Source organism: Stegostoma tigrinum, chromosome 30, assembly GCF_030684315.1.
Source record: "Stegostoma tigrinum isolate sSteTig4 chromosome 30, sSteTig4.hap1, whole genome shotgun sequence".
NCBI lineage: Eukaryota > Metazoa > Chordata > Chondrichthyes > Orectolobiformes > Stegostomatidae > Stegostoma > Stegostoma tigrinum.
In genome coordinates, this window is record NC_081383.1 from 19,336,886 (window position 1) to 19,352,286 (window position 15,401).

The 15,401-nt window shown below is 40.1% G+C and overlaps 1 protein-coding gene across 4 annotated transcripts in view; it reads left to right on the forward strand.

Moving 5' to 3' along the window:
* The window catches only part of dot1l (DOT1-like histone H3K79 methyltransferase), a 99,763-nt gene that overhangs the window by 13,593 nt on the left and 70,769 nt on the right, over positions 1-15,401 (forward strand). For all 4 annotated transcript variants that reach the window (XM_048559494.2, XM_048559496.2, XM_048559495.2 and 1 more), the window contains exons 2-7: positions 2,352-2,395; positions 3,949-4,023; positions 5,997-6,060; positions 7,585-7,813; positions 8,061-8,155; positions 11,499-11,561. In XM_048559494.2, the coding sequence (XP_048415451.1) occupies positions 2,352-2,395; positions 3,949-4,023; positions 5,997-6,060; positions 7,585-7,813; positions 8,061-8,155; positions 11,499-11,561 (570 nt within the window). The remainder of the gene's footprint in view (positions 1-2,351; positions 2,396-3,948; positions 4,024-5,996; positions 6,061-7,584; positions 7,814-8,060; positions 8,156-11,498; positions 11,562-15,401) is intronic.

The window sequence follows — 15,401 nt, forward strand, 5'->3', positions numbered from 1 at the left end:
ACGTGGTAGCCTTATGAAGTCTGTCTGGAAATCCAAGTATGTTACATCATCTTGTTCACCTCTATCTATTGCACTTGTGTCCTGAAACAATTTTGATAATTTGTGACAAGCATTAATTTCTCTTCATGAAGCCGAGCTGACTCTCTGCTTGTTTATGCCTTTTTAAATTTTCTACTGTTACACCCTTTATAATAACATCTACGGGCAAACATCAGATTATAAGATCACAATCCATAGTTTTGCCTCCCCTTTTTGAATAAGGGTGTTACATTGGTAATTTGCCAGTCTTCTGGCTTCAGAAGAATTCTCGGAAGGTTACTACCAGTGCGTCTACTGTCTTTGTCGCTATTTGTGTTGCATCCTAGCATATAAAAGACCAGGAACACAAGACTTAACAGCCTTTAGCCTCTAGTTTCGTGGCTACTTTTTCTGTGGCGAGAGTTATTATACTTGTTTCTTCCTCACCACTCCCCACCCCTCACCCCACTCTACCCTAACCATTTGCCCTTGATTATTTATTTACAAGTTTTGGAATCCGTGTCCTCTGGTTTGAGCGCTCAGTTAGTCACTCATTTGCTGCTCCTTGATTTCCATTACTATTTCCCCAACTTCATTTTCTAAGAGGCCTATGATCATCTGTCTTTCTTTCTAATAATTAGAGGCTCTTATTGCTCTTCTTCATATAGCGTGGTAGTTTACCCTCAAAGTTTATTTTCTTTCTTACATAAAATAAGTTCTGTTGACTTTTTAAAAACTTGCCAGATGTCTTACCGCTAATCCTTGCCCCTTTTTTTTCTTTCAATTTGATGCTATCTTGAGCTTCCCTAGTTAAGTGATTGGCTTCTTCTCTTTCTCTTCCTAGAAATTTTTTTTTGTTGCAAGTGTCTTTGTAAGTCATAAACAGTGTAGGCAGTTCAGAGTTTGAGGAGTTTTTCCTGCTTATATCCTTGTCCAGTCTATTCTATATAATTCTGCCCTCATTCGTTTGTCATTAGCCTTATTCAAGTTTTGCACAATTACTTCCAAATGTAGTTTCTCCCTGTCAAATTGAATGCTAAATTCTCCCAGGTTATGCTCACTCTTTGAGGGAGTCTTTTTCTTTTTCTGAGATTGGTTGGTGAGCCTGGCTAATTGCACATGAAATCGAAAATATCCTGATTCCTGGTTGGTTCCATAACATAATCTAAAACTATGCCAAATACACTGAAGTTTTCCTTGTGATTGCTTCTACTAATTTGACTTTCCCAATCTACATGAAGATTAATGTCACCCATGACTAATATACTTGCTTTTGTACATGCCCTCATTATCTCCTGATTTATTCTGTCCTACATGTAGTTACTGTTCTAAGGACTACCGCAAGTGTCATCATTCCCTTCTTCTTGTCTGCACACTTCTGCATTCTATATTTTCAATCCACAATCACTTGTTAATTTTGCACTGATGTTATCTCATACCAGAAAACCAATGCATGACCATAAAAAGGGCTCAGAAATGCCAGTTGAGCAGGCGAGGAAGTGATGCTTAATTTGTACAGGAGCTCTGGTTTCTAATTTGGACAGTACTACTCAATGCAAGCTATTTTCAAGTTGGACTGGAGTATGGTGCAGAATGATGAGATTTCAAAGGATTTCTATGAAACCAGGTTGCCTTAGCTTCAGGTCCTGACCCGAAACCTCTGCTTTCCTGCTCCTCTGCTGCCTGGCCTGACGTGTTCCTCCACCTCCATGCTCTGTTGCGTAAGCTTTTTTTTTGGTTTGGTTTGATTTTTTTTAAGGTTGAGGGGTGATTTACTTAAGCTGTTAAAAAGAAAGTAGAGGCAGTTGACTGATGCAGAGAACTAATCCTGGGGTTAAATAACCAGAATGAAGAAGCTCACTGAAAGGCTGAACAGGCCAAAAGCGTGCAGCATTTCTTCCCGTGTGCCACCGATTCTAGTCGTGTCAGATCAATTTGAAATTTTTGAATACTGACATTAATGAACCCTTACTTTTTAAAGAATTTTGAGAGCTTTGAATCCAAGGAAGTTTAAACAGAGCTGAGTTGCCAACCGAGTATTAAATCATTCGGCCATGCATTGGTACAGGTTTGAGAAGTTGAATGGTTCTATGAACTTCAAGTTTTTGCCATCAATATACTGGTCCAGCAGCTGTCGTTGCATAAACCAATAGTGGACTTTGAATTTGTGAGGTGAGCTTAGACCAGGTAGCTTGATTTCAAGCATTGTGATGTGTATATCTATACTTTCCTTTATATCTAATCTGTCACGTGAGTGTTTCTATTAAATATATAAAGTACCATTTTCTATCAGTAACTTCTGTATTAAACCGTGCTGTACTGTGCCTTTACAGGACAAACACCATGATGCTGCTCATGAAATTATTGAAACCATCCGGTAAGAACAAAAGTTCATTTTCACTGATTTTCAGTGGATAACTTTTTTCCTTTTGAGCAGGATATATATTTATTATGTATTATCTTTATTTGTTTATGATTAGATATTCAATCTTTGAATGTTGATTATAAACTAAGGTAAATGACTCAGACTTAGCTGAGATGCAATTGTGTTAACCATCTACGTGAATAATGTATTCTGCCATATCAGGCATTGATGTTGGGGACTTAAACATTTGAGTTCCTCTATTCATTTTAAACCTGCCCATCAAATTTTTCTTTCAATTTGCATTTTTTTAACCTTTTCGAAGGCATTTGCTCGTGATATTTGTCATTATAATTACATGACATGATTATACCAGAAGTTTAAAAGTAATTACACACGCAGTATTGATTTTTGTTTAGTTGCCTGTCAGTAATATTGTTTACAAGTGGAATTTCTCACTCAGGAATTTTTTTTCTGCTTTGCTAATGGTTGTGTTAGTCATTATTTTGCTTAATATAGATGTGCATTTCTTGCTTGTCTATAATTGCTGTTCAGCCACGTGACTTTATTGTTCTGGCTCACATCTTCCACATAAGCCAAGCCCTCAAGACCTATAAAACATCAACTTAATAGATAAAGTTTACGTAATATTTATCTTGTGGGTTTCATGTCTTGGTGATTAGTGCTTGCAGTTGGCAAAAACAGAACTATTAGCAAGCACTGGGGCATCTACTCCAACATTTTGTTCCTTTGCAAAATCAAAGTAAATAGTCCTTAAATGTAAAATACTACTGCAGTTAGTGGCAACCTGAGTGAAAGGTCATCTCAATCTGAAATATTTTTCTCTCTCTGCAGATGCTGTATAATGTGTTGAATTTTTCAGGCATTTTTGGTTTAATGTATAACCGGTCATTTATTACCTTGTTTGTCTGCATAATAAATGTATTTCAGTAACAGTAGTTGGATGTATAATAGTTTGAACCATGCTAAAACAATATGATGAGGTCTTGTATGATGGCATTTTCCTATTTGAAAAAGATAATTGGATTTTTATCTTGTCTTTCAAATCTCCTATCACATCTGATTTTTAAGTTGTCTGATGTTTCTTAGGCACTGGAAAGAGTGCTATTTCTTTGCTTGAGAAAAAGAATAGACTCACTGCGGATAGTGAGAGTTGGGCAGTTTTGCAATATTGAAGACCTTGCTCGACTTGCTAAATCTTGCACTAGCTGCAATTTTGCAATAGGATTTTATAAATTATGTTTTTTGCCTTGCATTTTCTATAGGTCTTGGAAGAAAATTCAGCTTTGTTCTCCTGGTTTAAGAAATGAATGTTAGCATCAGTGCAGGACTCTTGACAAAATTAGTGGCCAAGAGGGAATGATAGTTTATGGAAAAATCTATAGTTGAATGACTTTTTGTTTGAATTTATTTGAATGACTTTTTGTTTGAATTTATTTGAATGACTTTTTGTTTGAATTTATTTGAATGACTTTTTGTTTGAATTTATTTGAATGACTTTTTGTTTGAATTTATTTGAATGACTTTTTGTTTGAATTTATTTTCAGATGGGTGTGTGAGGAGGTCCCTGATCTTAAACTTGCTATGGAAAACTATGTGCTAGTGGACTATGATACCAAATGGTAAGATGTATTCATGTTTATTGGTAATTGCAACAAACTTCATGAACACCGTGTTTTTCAAGTGAAACTGCGTGCTAGCATTGAATGAATAAATGCCTCAAGGTCCTCTCTAATTTAAGGATTCTGGGGAAATTACAAACATCAAGACTTTTGAACACATTTGAAATCCTACATTGAAGATACTTAAAACAGAATTTATTCAATATAGGATGACTATGTAAAGCCAGTAAATTGAGCGAGTGTGGAAAACTGTATGCAATAAGCACAAACATGCTTAATTGTTTATGTGCACTGTTTAATAAGTGGTTTGATAATTCTTTAACTTGAAACATTTCTTTTGCTCATTAGACTGACAATGAAAGTAGATATTGAATCCTTGGTAATATCAATGAGTGATGAGTTCTTGGAAATTAAACTGGACAGGACATTGTGGTTTCCTTGAAGTTTGTAGCAAGCCATTTTCTATGAACGACATACTTGTACAAACTGATAGAGAATGAAGGCAATTGCTTAGACACAGCTGAAGAGCATTTTAACTGTTTGTCTAAAATGCACCTCTGTTTACTGGTGGCTGTTCGCAGTTTACAAACAAAAAAAAAATCCTTGATTCGGTGGTGAGAAAGCTGTTTAGTTGCATGCAAAAGCACTTGTGGACATTTTTTTAAAAGATCTTTGGTAAAGCTTTCATGTCACTATCGTAGTGTCCCCTGAGTGAGGGCACTTGGGTTGAAGATCTAGGCATGTGAACGAATGTCTTTCAACAGGTTGATCCAGGGGAAAGGAACTCGTGTTTGGTTCATCCCCAATAGGCTGTGCTTGGAAATTGTTGGGCCTGGATTCAATTTCCAGCTGCTTCAGAGGTGTGTCATAACATGTCGATTTGAGACAGGTTTAAAGTTAAAGCATTGCAAAACTAATAATGGGTTGCCATGTTGGTCATATACCCCAATTTCCCCTTTGCTGGGTCAGTTCCTAGAATTAGATGCTGAGTCCTAAAAAGAACACCCATGTGGTTACCCGAACTGCTAAGCCATGTGAGGTCTAAATCGTGTGGCCCTGAAATGCTAATCTCTTAGCAGATGGCTGGCAGTGTGGTGTGGTTTGGTTTGAAAAGATCTGATTGATAGCATTCCGAATCTCCTGCATTGAAACTATATGTTTCGGTTGGGTTGTTGTGATGCTTTGCTAGTGTTCCTCCCTTTGAGCCAGGAGGGTTGCATTCAAATCTCACTTGCTCTACAGCTATGTCATCGCATCTCTGAGCAGATGGATATTGAAAATTTCTGTTGCACCACGTGTTGTCTTGTTTTGGGTGGGGGTGTGGGAAGTTGACTTCTGCCATCTCTCTTGCAATATGTCGGCCAAGTACTAGAAAAGAGTGCTTGGGAATTTTATGAAATGTATTGTGGGAATGAGGCCCTTTTTCAGATGTTCTATGGAAAAGTGAAGGCTGAATGTTTAGGTGAAAGAGTTGGAATGGTTGTATATAGAGGGAAAAAAAAGTTTGCCCTTGAAAGGAAGATTAGTTGTTTGGATGCATTTTAGGGACTGTGAAGAAGCTCTTTAGGTTTATGGATCTAGTATAGATACTTCTCGGGGAAGCTAGATTAACATACGTGGGAAAATGTGAACATGACAGATGAAAAAGACAAGCCAGCAATTTTACGCTGCAAGGCTTATAAGTACTCGAAGCTGACTTCGCATTTCATCCTTTTCAATCTTCTACAGACAGCTGTCAGTATAGTAAAAAGCTAGAATTTAGAAATGCATTTACTTTCAAATCATATGCTGTGTTTAAATTTAGCCGACATATTTGTAATTTCTTCTGACGTATTTTCTCAGCAGAACCAAGGCAGTCTCCTTCATAGTTGTGGTATATAGAAAATCCATTTCTATTTTTGAATATTAATCTAATCTAGAACTAATTAAATTTTAATTTTAGAATGCATAATTTATAATATGATTTCTTCCAGCTTTGAGAGTATGCAGAAGCTATGTGAAAAGTACAACCGGGCCATGGATAGCATTCAACAATTGGTATGTAGCGTAGTGTACTTTGTAGATAGAATCATGTTATAAGGGTAGTTAATTGTTCATGTGTACACATTCTGTTCTGATATTCACATTCTCTCCTTTCTTTACTTTTGACCCTTCCCTTTGAAAGCTTTCCTCTTTAAAGTTTCCCACATAAATGAATTGTGTTTTGTCTAAATCTCAACTCCTTCACTTTTTGTAACATCATCTGCATAGCAATAATACTCTGTCCTGGATTCCTTTTTATAATTAGCACAAAACCGAGGTGCTCAATAAGTTTTCCTTTGGCAGTTAAAATTTTTGGTTCCTTTGCCTGGAAATTCTCATGTGAATAGTAATTGTTTTTCTTACATTGGGAAAGACCATAATTAATGCCAAACTTTATAAAAAAATTACCCATTTTCTATTTTAGAAACATTCTTGATTGTTCACAGGAATGCTGAATTCTTGAGTAATTTTCATGTTGACATCCCCCATCAGGCTAGCACATCATGTGAATGCGCAGTTACTGGTTTTCTATCAATTGTTAAAAACATTGGCGCAGCCTTGCTGCTGTAATGATAGAAAAGCTATTGTTTGCTGTTACCACTCTGACGCTGATGGCACTTCCTCTGTTGTCTAGATATGCATGTTTAATTTGCAGAAATTCAGAAGTTGAGGGTAATTCCCTTGCCTTTTCATTCAGTGGACTGCTTAAGTCCCTAAAGTGGGCGTTCCATTAATAATCACTAACTTGCTTAGCTCAATGTTAAAAACTATTGCAAATGTTATGCCATTTGAGCTTTGAAGACATACTAAGTTGATAATTTCTGTGGAACAACTTTTCGTGGCTTGAAAATGTGTTTTTAGTTTTTTTTAAACATGATACGCCACTGCTATGCTCCATTTTATACTAAAAATTCCGCAGATTCTAATTTTTGAGTTCTGTCTTTCACTTTTGTGTTCACCTCAAATTTTACAATCACAGAATCCCTACAGTGTTGAAACAGGCCTTTCAGCCCAACAAGTCCACACCGACCCATAGTGCATCCCAACCAGGCCCATTGACCTATAACCCCCTAATCTACACATCCCTGAACACTATGGGCAATTTAGCATGGCCAATCCACCAAGCCTGCACATCCTTGGACATTGGGCAGAAACGCACGCAGATACAGGGAGAACGTGCAAACTCCACATGGACTGTCACCCGAAGGTGGAATCAAACCTGGGTCCCTGGTGAGGCAGCAGTGCTAACTACTGAGTCACTGTGTCGCCCCAAATTATGAATTGTTGTTGTTACTTGCTCATTTACTGTCCGAGAATTTTTCAGTATTCTCGATGAATCACTTTTGGTCTGTGGGAGGATTAGATGAAATATGAAGTATCTGATACAATTCTCCAAGTTATTTGCATGTTAGTAAATCAATTGCCTGTGTTCTATCACTTTGTGGCAGGGTTGTTGAGCTTCGTTTCCAGGTGTGTATACTTGGAAACAAGTTTACTCTTAACTTTGTCTAATTAAAAGGTCTTTCTAATTTAATACAGTGGAAAGGGACGACACAGCCCATGAAACTGAACACTCGGCCTTGCAATGGCCTGCTGCGACATATCCTGCAACAGGTCTACAACCACTCAGTGACCGATCCAGAGAAACTGAACAATTATGAACCCTTTTCCCCTGAGGTTTATGGAGAAACATCCTTTGATTTAGTTGCTCAAATGATTGATGAGATCAAGATGACTGAAGATGACACTTTTGTTGATTTAGGAAGTGGTAAGAAACTTCAGCTAATTTTCCTGAGCTATTGATTTTTAAAACAAAAAGAAACTGATAAAGCACTCAATGAATCTTTGGTAATTTTAGCTTAATGATTAGTGTGAATGTAACAGTTGTGTTTTTGTAGTGTCATTGTTTTGAGGAATTTTATTTGAAAACATAATTACAGAATTTTCTGTTACGCTCACGTGACCCATTTGTGTGGCCAGTTGTACTGATTGCCAACTTTGTTCCCTTCTCCAAGGAGTGGGTCAAGTAGTGTTGCAAGTTGCTGCAGCTACACAATGCAAGCATTATTATGGTGTAGAAAAGGCAGAGATACCAGCAAAATATGCAGAGGTAAGTGTTGTAACATATTTAGCGATGGGTTCTTTGGGGCTTCGTACAAGCTCAAACCAGTCTTGTAGATGACTTCTAAGCAACGCTTTTTAACAAATTGTACACGAATGTAAGGCTGCAGACGCCTTACGCTCTGTACCAGGAGGTTGGACTCTACTGCAGACCATGAGCATGCAACTGTAGAGGTTCTTAACTAGACTATCATCTGCAAATTCATCAAACACCATACCTATATCCTTTCCCTGTCCCACCACCATCTTTCTCTGATACTCTTAGTTTCCAATATTATTAATAAAGCATTTTCTTAACTTAACTCAAAAATTTTAAATATTTCCCTTGTGACTAATTATATTTCCAATTCCACCACCTCCCTGCAAAGCCGATTGTTCACAGATTTGCTGTGGTGATTTGCCAAATCTCCCTGGTCTGGTTATTCAAAATGGTGTTGGAGGGTGATGGTTTTCAGACTGGTATGGAACTGGATTTTCAGCAGCTGAAATAGAGAATATGATTCAGTCCAGTATCACAAAGTTCACTTCAGTGGAAGGATGATTGACCAGTAGCTGCTGAATCAGGATGAAGACATAGACTTGACTGGACGCTGATTAATTTGATGCCTTGAACTATTTCTCCAGTGGAAAAGATGTGACCATGCAAGATGCACTATTGAAGAAGAGGAGTATCACCATTCAGTTGCAGTAGCAGGACAATGTCATTTTGAGGGCCTTAGATTGACTGACTGATCTGAAGACAACAATCAAGAATGCGAAGTATGGACTGACTTCTTCAAAAGACTTGCACAAGGACTTAAAAGAATCAATAAAAATCTCTTCATGGTTTGCTGCTTGTATCGGAAGGTGGACAAGTAGAATTGTAGAGAATACTTCAAAGTTGCTGCAAAGAATTATGGAACAAAAATAGAGGATCTTAGCATGACTGCTGCCATTGCTGACGGTGAATGAAAATGAATACGTTTTCTGGACGCTCGTACAGAAGTAACTCATTGTTCTCTAGGCTCTGATATTGCTGAAGAATTTTCCTGCAAGTGAAGAATTCTCTTTTTTGCTTGAACTCACGAGCAATCTCATCTGTCTGTGTGCTGTTGAATGAAAGATGTTGTAATCCCCTTTGTGATGCTGAAAGTATTGGAGCTTGTATCGTATCTTCAATAGACTGTGTGTGTTTTTCCTTCATTTTACACTATTGCTCGCTCATGTTGGTTTCATCACAGGCGTAGATGGAGAATTCTGCTCACTCTTTGGAAGATGATCAGGGATCTTTATGTACCACATCAAGAGTTGAAGAATGATGTATCACCTGCACATCTGTCAATGTTATGTACTGTATCCGCTGTTCCCGTTGCCGCCTCTGCATCGGAGAAACCGAACGGAGGCTTGGGGACTGCTTTGCGGAAACACCTATGCTCTGTTCGCAACAAACTACACCTCCCCAGTTGTGAACCATTTCATCCCCCCCCCCCCCCCCCCCAAAAAAAAACCAAAAACTCCTCGAACGACATGTCCATCCTGGGCCTCCTGCGTTGCCACAATGGTGTCACCCGAAAGATGAAGGAACAGCATCTCCTATTTCGCTTGGGATCTCTGTAGCCCAAGGGTATCAATGTGGATTTCACAAGCTTCAAAATCTCCCCTCCCACTGACCACATGCCAAAACCAGCCCAGTTAGTTCCCGCCTCCCTAACCATTCCTTCCACCTCAAGCCCCACCCCAATCCCCTACCCACTAACCTGATCCCATCCCCCCGACTTGTCCGTCCTTCCTGGACTGACCTATTTCCCCCCCCCCCCCCCCCCCCCCACCCTTGCCGGCCAAACTCCCCACCTCCATTCACCTTCGCTGGCTCTAACCCTGCCTCTTTGACCTGTATGTCTCCTGTCACCCTATCTTCTCCTTTTTATCCATCTTCTATCCGCCTCCCCTGTCTCCCTATTTATTTCAGAATCCCCTTCCCCTCCCCCATTTCTGAAGAAGGGTCCCAACCCGAAACGTCAAGCTTTCCTGCTGCTTGGCCTGCTGTGGTCATCCAGCTTCACACAGTGTTCTCTCTGATTCTCCAGCATTGGCAGTTCCTACTGTCATTGTAACTAAGTGTTGTTTTTCAAATGACCTTTTAACTGAAAGAGTGGGGCCATCCTGACCTTGATCTTAATTATTGATCAGAAACGGCTGGTGAAATTATCCCAGGTTGTCAAGTCACATAGTATGAATTATTCCTACATCAGGAAAATGTGGAGAATTTTTGACTTTGAATTTTAGTTACCCAGAATTTTGGTTTTACAAGTGATCATTTGTACTAAGATTAGCCTTTTGACTAAGAAAATGTCTAATTTGGACAGTGTTGTTATCTTGTTCAATTTGCTGAATTCTTCTTTGTCCTGGAGATAATCTAATGGAGTTTTTAGACATGGCCTTATGAAACTGCTGAAGGTAGCCAAATCTCCCGCAGTAAAGGTGTTGTTTCTTTGTATCTCACAGTCAACATTTCAAAATAGTACTTCACACCTTTTTCCCATTTTGGGTGGAATTTAAGTGAGGTGAACAACTTTGTGCCTCATCTCCCTACAAGCTCAAATTGAGCTTCAGATTTGCTTGGACCAGACACACTCAGTAACTAGGTTCTTTGATTTAAAATGAAGGCTGCAAGAATTGATGGGAATCCAAGGTTACTCGAGATTACCAGATGAGGATCTCTTCAACAGTGGTGGACACTACCTATAAGACCATGGTCTTCCTGCCCCTTTGGAGTTTGTCTCTGTTTACCTTGCCTTGTATGAGCCTATAAAGGCTGTTCTGTTGTATTCTTCAACGACCTCCTCTTATTTCACAGGTACATTGTCAGATCACAGTACTTGGGAAATCTGGGAATTTCTTCAAATCGCTGTGGTTAAAATGACATCTATCTTGGACAGCTGTCTCCATTGTTGTGTGCTTTGACATTAATTGCCATAAGTGCTTGAAGTTCTTATCAAAGCATGAGGTTACTGTTAAAGTTTATTGATTAGCACAGAATGCTGGAGAAGCTCAGGGCTTACAGAAACTGAACTATGTATTTGTTCCAGATTTCCAGCATTTTGCTTATTAATTTGTTGTACATTATCATAAATTTGCTGAACAACATGCTTTGTGCTATACAAGTTCCAACCGTCCTGCAGAATGCAAACATGACAACTAAGGTTATACTTACTTTACTGCTTGCCTCAGAGACCCTTCTGATATTAATCAAACCCTATTTCTACAATGTGTCAAATACTGTGGGGGGGTGGCAGGAAAACATGTAATAAAGAGAAAAACGCAGAATAATTTGTCTTTTTTTCTGTACACAGACAATGGATACAGAGTTCAGAAAATGGATGCGATGGTATGGGAAAAAATATGGAGAATACACAGTAAGTTTGTTTCATGTAACACTAGACCTCAAATTTTAAATGAAAAATTTTGAAATTTAAATTAAGGAATATTTTCTCACTTTTTTCAAATGAAAATTCCTAAATCTGGGCATTGTCTGTCTTTAAAGCAGCACTTTACATTGTTGAGAGTCAAATTTGTCCTGACATTTAATCTTCTTGCTCCAGCAGTTGGTTATCCTCTGCCCTGTCATTGCATCTTACCTGACATCTACACTTGATCGTGTATCTCAAATTGATGTTTCAGCAAATGAGGAAACACGTATATTTCTCTGTTGCGCAGGCTCCTGAAGCTTGGTCAGCTGCTTCATTTTTGTTTTTGTTTTGAAGCCTTATCTGGATGTTACTGCCAATTGCTCTTTTTTCCCCTTTTTCCTGCTCCGCTTCTTCTCTCTTCATCTGTGGTTGTGTAGGGAATAGAATTGCCCAGAACCAGGTTGAGTTTTCTCAGCATGTCTATGGACGATGAGAATTTTGCTGCTTTCAACAGAATTTTGCTTTCTCTCATTTCATAGGATATACTACGACCTATCCTTATCAGTATTTCTGATTTTATTTTTGTTCTGTTCCTTTCTATATACCGCCTTGTTTCATCTTCAGCTCACTTTCTGTCGCCACCCAATTTCTCCTTTCCCTGTGCCCCTCTTCGACAGTTCCCATTTCCCTATTTTCTTCTACACGGCTACAGTAACTGTTCTTGTTGCCTTGCAATCTCCATCCCCATTAGTTCTGCTCCATACGTTTTGGAATCTTAACTACTTGCTATTCTACATTGGTACCTTGTGCTTTAGAAATAAATTAAATTGTTCACAAGTTGTCTTTTGCCTATGTGACACTTGGAATCCTTCAGCTCTCTTATCGCATAATTTTGTTTCCTCTGATTCTGACATTGTGTTTAAAATGTACATGTCATACCACCAGGCCCTTTATTCCTTGAACGTATGACCTTGGGAATACAAACAGGAATGGACTTCTCAAACACAATTCTGTTGTGCCTCTGAATTATGGAGCCAATGTGTGTCAGCTATCTATATGGTGTCATGATTGCGGAATTCTGATATCGAGTCATAAGCATTAAGCAACTCTTAAAATTGAATTTAAAAACAACTTGTCCTTTAAGTACCTTTTGCTAATCTCACTCATCCTCCTAGTTTATTTATCTTTGTGAAATTGGGGGAAAAATAATTGCTCTTAATACTTTAACCTTGAACATTCTAAAATGCTACATAAGTAATGGAATGCGTTTCTGATTGAACAGTAGGTCCATAGGTAAGCCTGATAATTTGTGTACAGCCGTTGCTTTAGTGCAGAAGATTACTGACTGAATGGAATATTTGTCTATTGCCTCTTGTAATTTTATAAAAAGTAAAGTGAAAAATGCTTAAGTTGGCATTTTGGCACCTATGTTGATAACACAAAACTTTAAAAAAAAAGGCAAAGTCCATCTTTATTCAGTTCATGGTTAATAAATTCCCAAGGTTGTGGAAAAGATGGTGATCACATTCTCTACTGCAATCGAAAGCCGGTAACAAAGCCACCAAATCTCGGAATAAATGTGTAGTCTGTTCTTGGTAAATGTTTCAAAAGACATGCTAATTTGGTTGGTAGAAGAGCTGTTATTTAGTTTGTATCCAACTAAACAAGTAGAATGAGTGATAATGGGAACTGCAGATGCTGGAGAATCCAAGATAATAAAATGTGAGGCTGGATGAACACAGCAGGCCCAGCAGCATCTCAGGAGCACACAAGCTGATGTTTCGGGCCGAGACCCTTCATCAGAGAGGGGGATGGGGTGAGGGTTCTGGAATAAATAGGGAGAGAGGGGGAGGCGGACCGTAGGTGGAGAGGAGAATATAGATGGGGTGGTGGGGAGGGGATAGGTCAGTCCAGGGAAGACGGACAGGTCAAGGAGGTGGGATGAGGCTAGTAGGTAGGAGATGGAGGTGCGGCTTGGGGTGGGAGGAAGGGATGGGTGAGAGGAAGAACAGGTTAGGGAGGCAGAGACAGGCTGGACTGGTTTTGGGAGGCAGTGCGTGGAGGGGACGAACTGGGCTGGTTTTGGGATGCGGTGGGGGAAGGGGAGATTTTGAAGCTGGTGAAGTCCACATTGATACCATTGGGCAGCAGGGTTCCCAAGCGGAATATGAGTTGCTGTTCCTGCAACCTTTGGGTGGCATCATTGTAGCACTGCAGGAGGCCCATGATGGACATGTCATCTAAAGAATGGGAGGGGGAGTGGAAATGGAAATGGTTTGCGACTGGGAGGTGCAGTTGTTTATTGCGAACCGAGCGGAGGTGTTCTGCAAAGCGGTCCCCAAGCCTCCGCTTGGTTTCCCCAATGTAGAGGAAGCCACACTGGGTACAGTGGATGCAGTATACCACATTGGCAGATGTGCAGGTGAACCTCTGCTTAATATGAAAAGTCATCTTGTGGCCTGGGATTGGGGTGAGGGAGGAGGTGTGGGGGCAAGTGTAGCATTCCATTACACACCACCCCACCAACCTCCGGATACAACGCATCATCCTCCCAACACATCCGCCATCTACAATCCGACCCCACCACCCGAGACATTTTTCCATCCCCACCCTTTGTCTGCTTTCCGGAGAGACCGCTCTCTCTCCGTGACTCCCTTGTTCGCTCCACACTGCCCTCCAACCCCACCACACCTGGCACTTTCCCCTCCAACCGCAGGAAATGCTACACCTGCCCCCACACCTCCTCCCTCACCCCTATCCCAGGCCCCAAGATGATGATCCATATTAAGCAGAGGTTCACCTGCACATCTGCCAATGTGGTATACTGCATCCACTGTACCCAGTGTGGCTTCCTCTACATTGGGGAAACCAAGCAGAGGCTGGGGGACCGCTTTGCAGAACACCTCCGCTCAGTTCGCAGTAAACAACTGCACCTCCCAGTCGCAAACCATTTCCACTTCCCCCTCCCATTCTTTAGATGACATGTCCATCATGGGCCTCCTGCAGTGCCACAGTGATGCCACCCGAAGGTTGCAGGAACAGCAGCTCATATTCCGCTTGGGAACCCTGCAGCCTAATGGTATCAATGTGGACTTCCACCAGCTTCAAAATCTCCCCTCCCCCCACTGCACCACACAACCAGCCCAGCTCTTCCCCTCCACCCACTGCATCCCAAAACCAGTCCAACCTGTCTCTGCCTCCCTAACCTGTTCTTCCTCTCACCCATCCCTTCCTCCCACCCCTACCTACCAACCTCATCCTACCTCCTTGACCTGTCCGTCTTCCCTGGACTGACCTATCCCCTCCCTACCTCCCCACCTATACTCTCCTCTCCACCTATCTTCTTTTCTCTCCATCTTCGGTCCGCCTCCCCCTCTCTCCCTATTTATTCCAGAACCCTCACCCCATCCCCCTCTCTGATGAAGGGTCTAGGCCTGAAACGTCAGCTTTTGTGCTCGTGAGATGCTGCTGGGCCTGCTGTGTTCATCCAGCCTCACGTTTTATTATCTTAAAACTAATTTTTATGTGAAATTGTATTTCTTTTCTTTTAAACTAAGTACTCTTGATATTTTCTTAACTGGTACTGCTGAATATGTAACATGGACTTTTATGTGACTCCTTATGATTTATTTTTTCAAGTGAGTTATTTTATAATTATTGAAGAAAGGGACAGCTTGTGCCCATCTATATTATTACATCAAGAGCTCTCATTGAATGTAGTGAAGTTTCTGTAGACTTCTCAAGAGATCTTTTATATTTGCAAAGTAATAGTGACATTGCTGGCAAGTTTGAAAAAGAAATGTGGGAAAAATATCATTGAACTATGGCACAAACTAAGAATTTTGA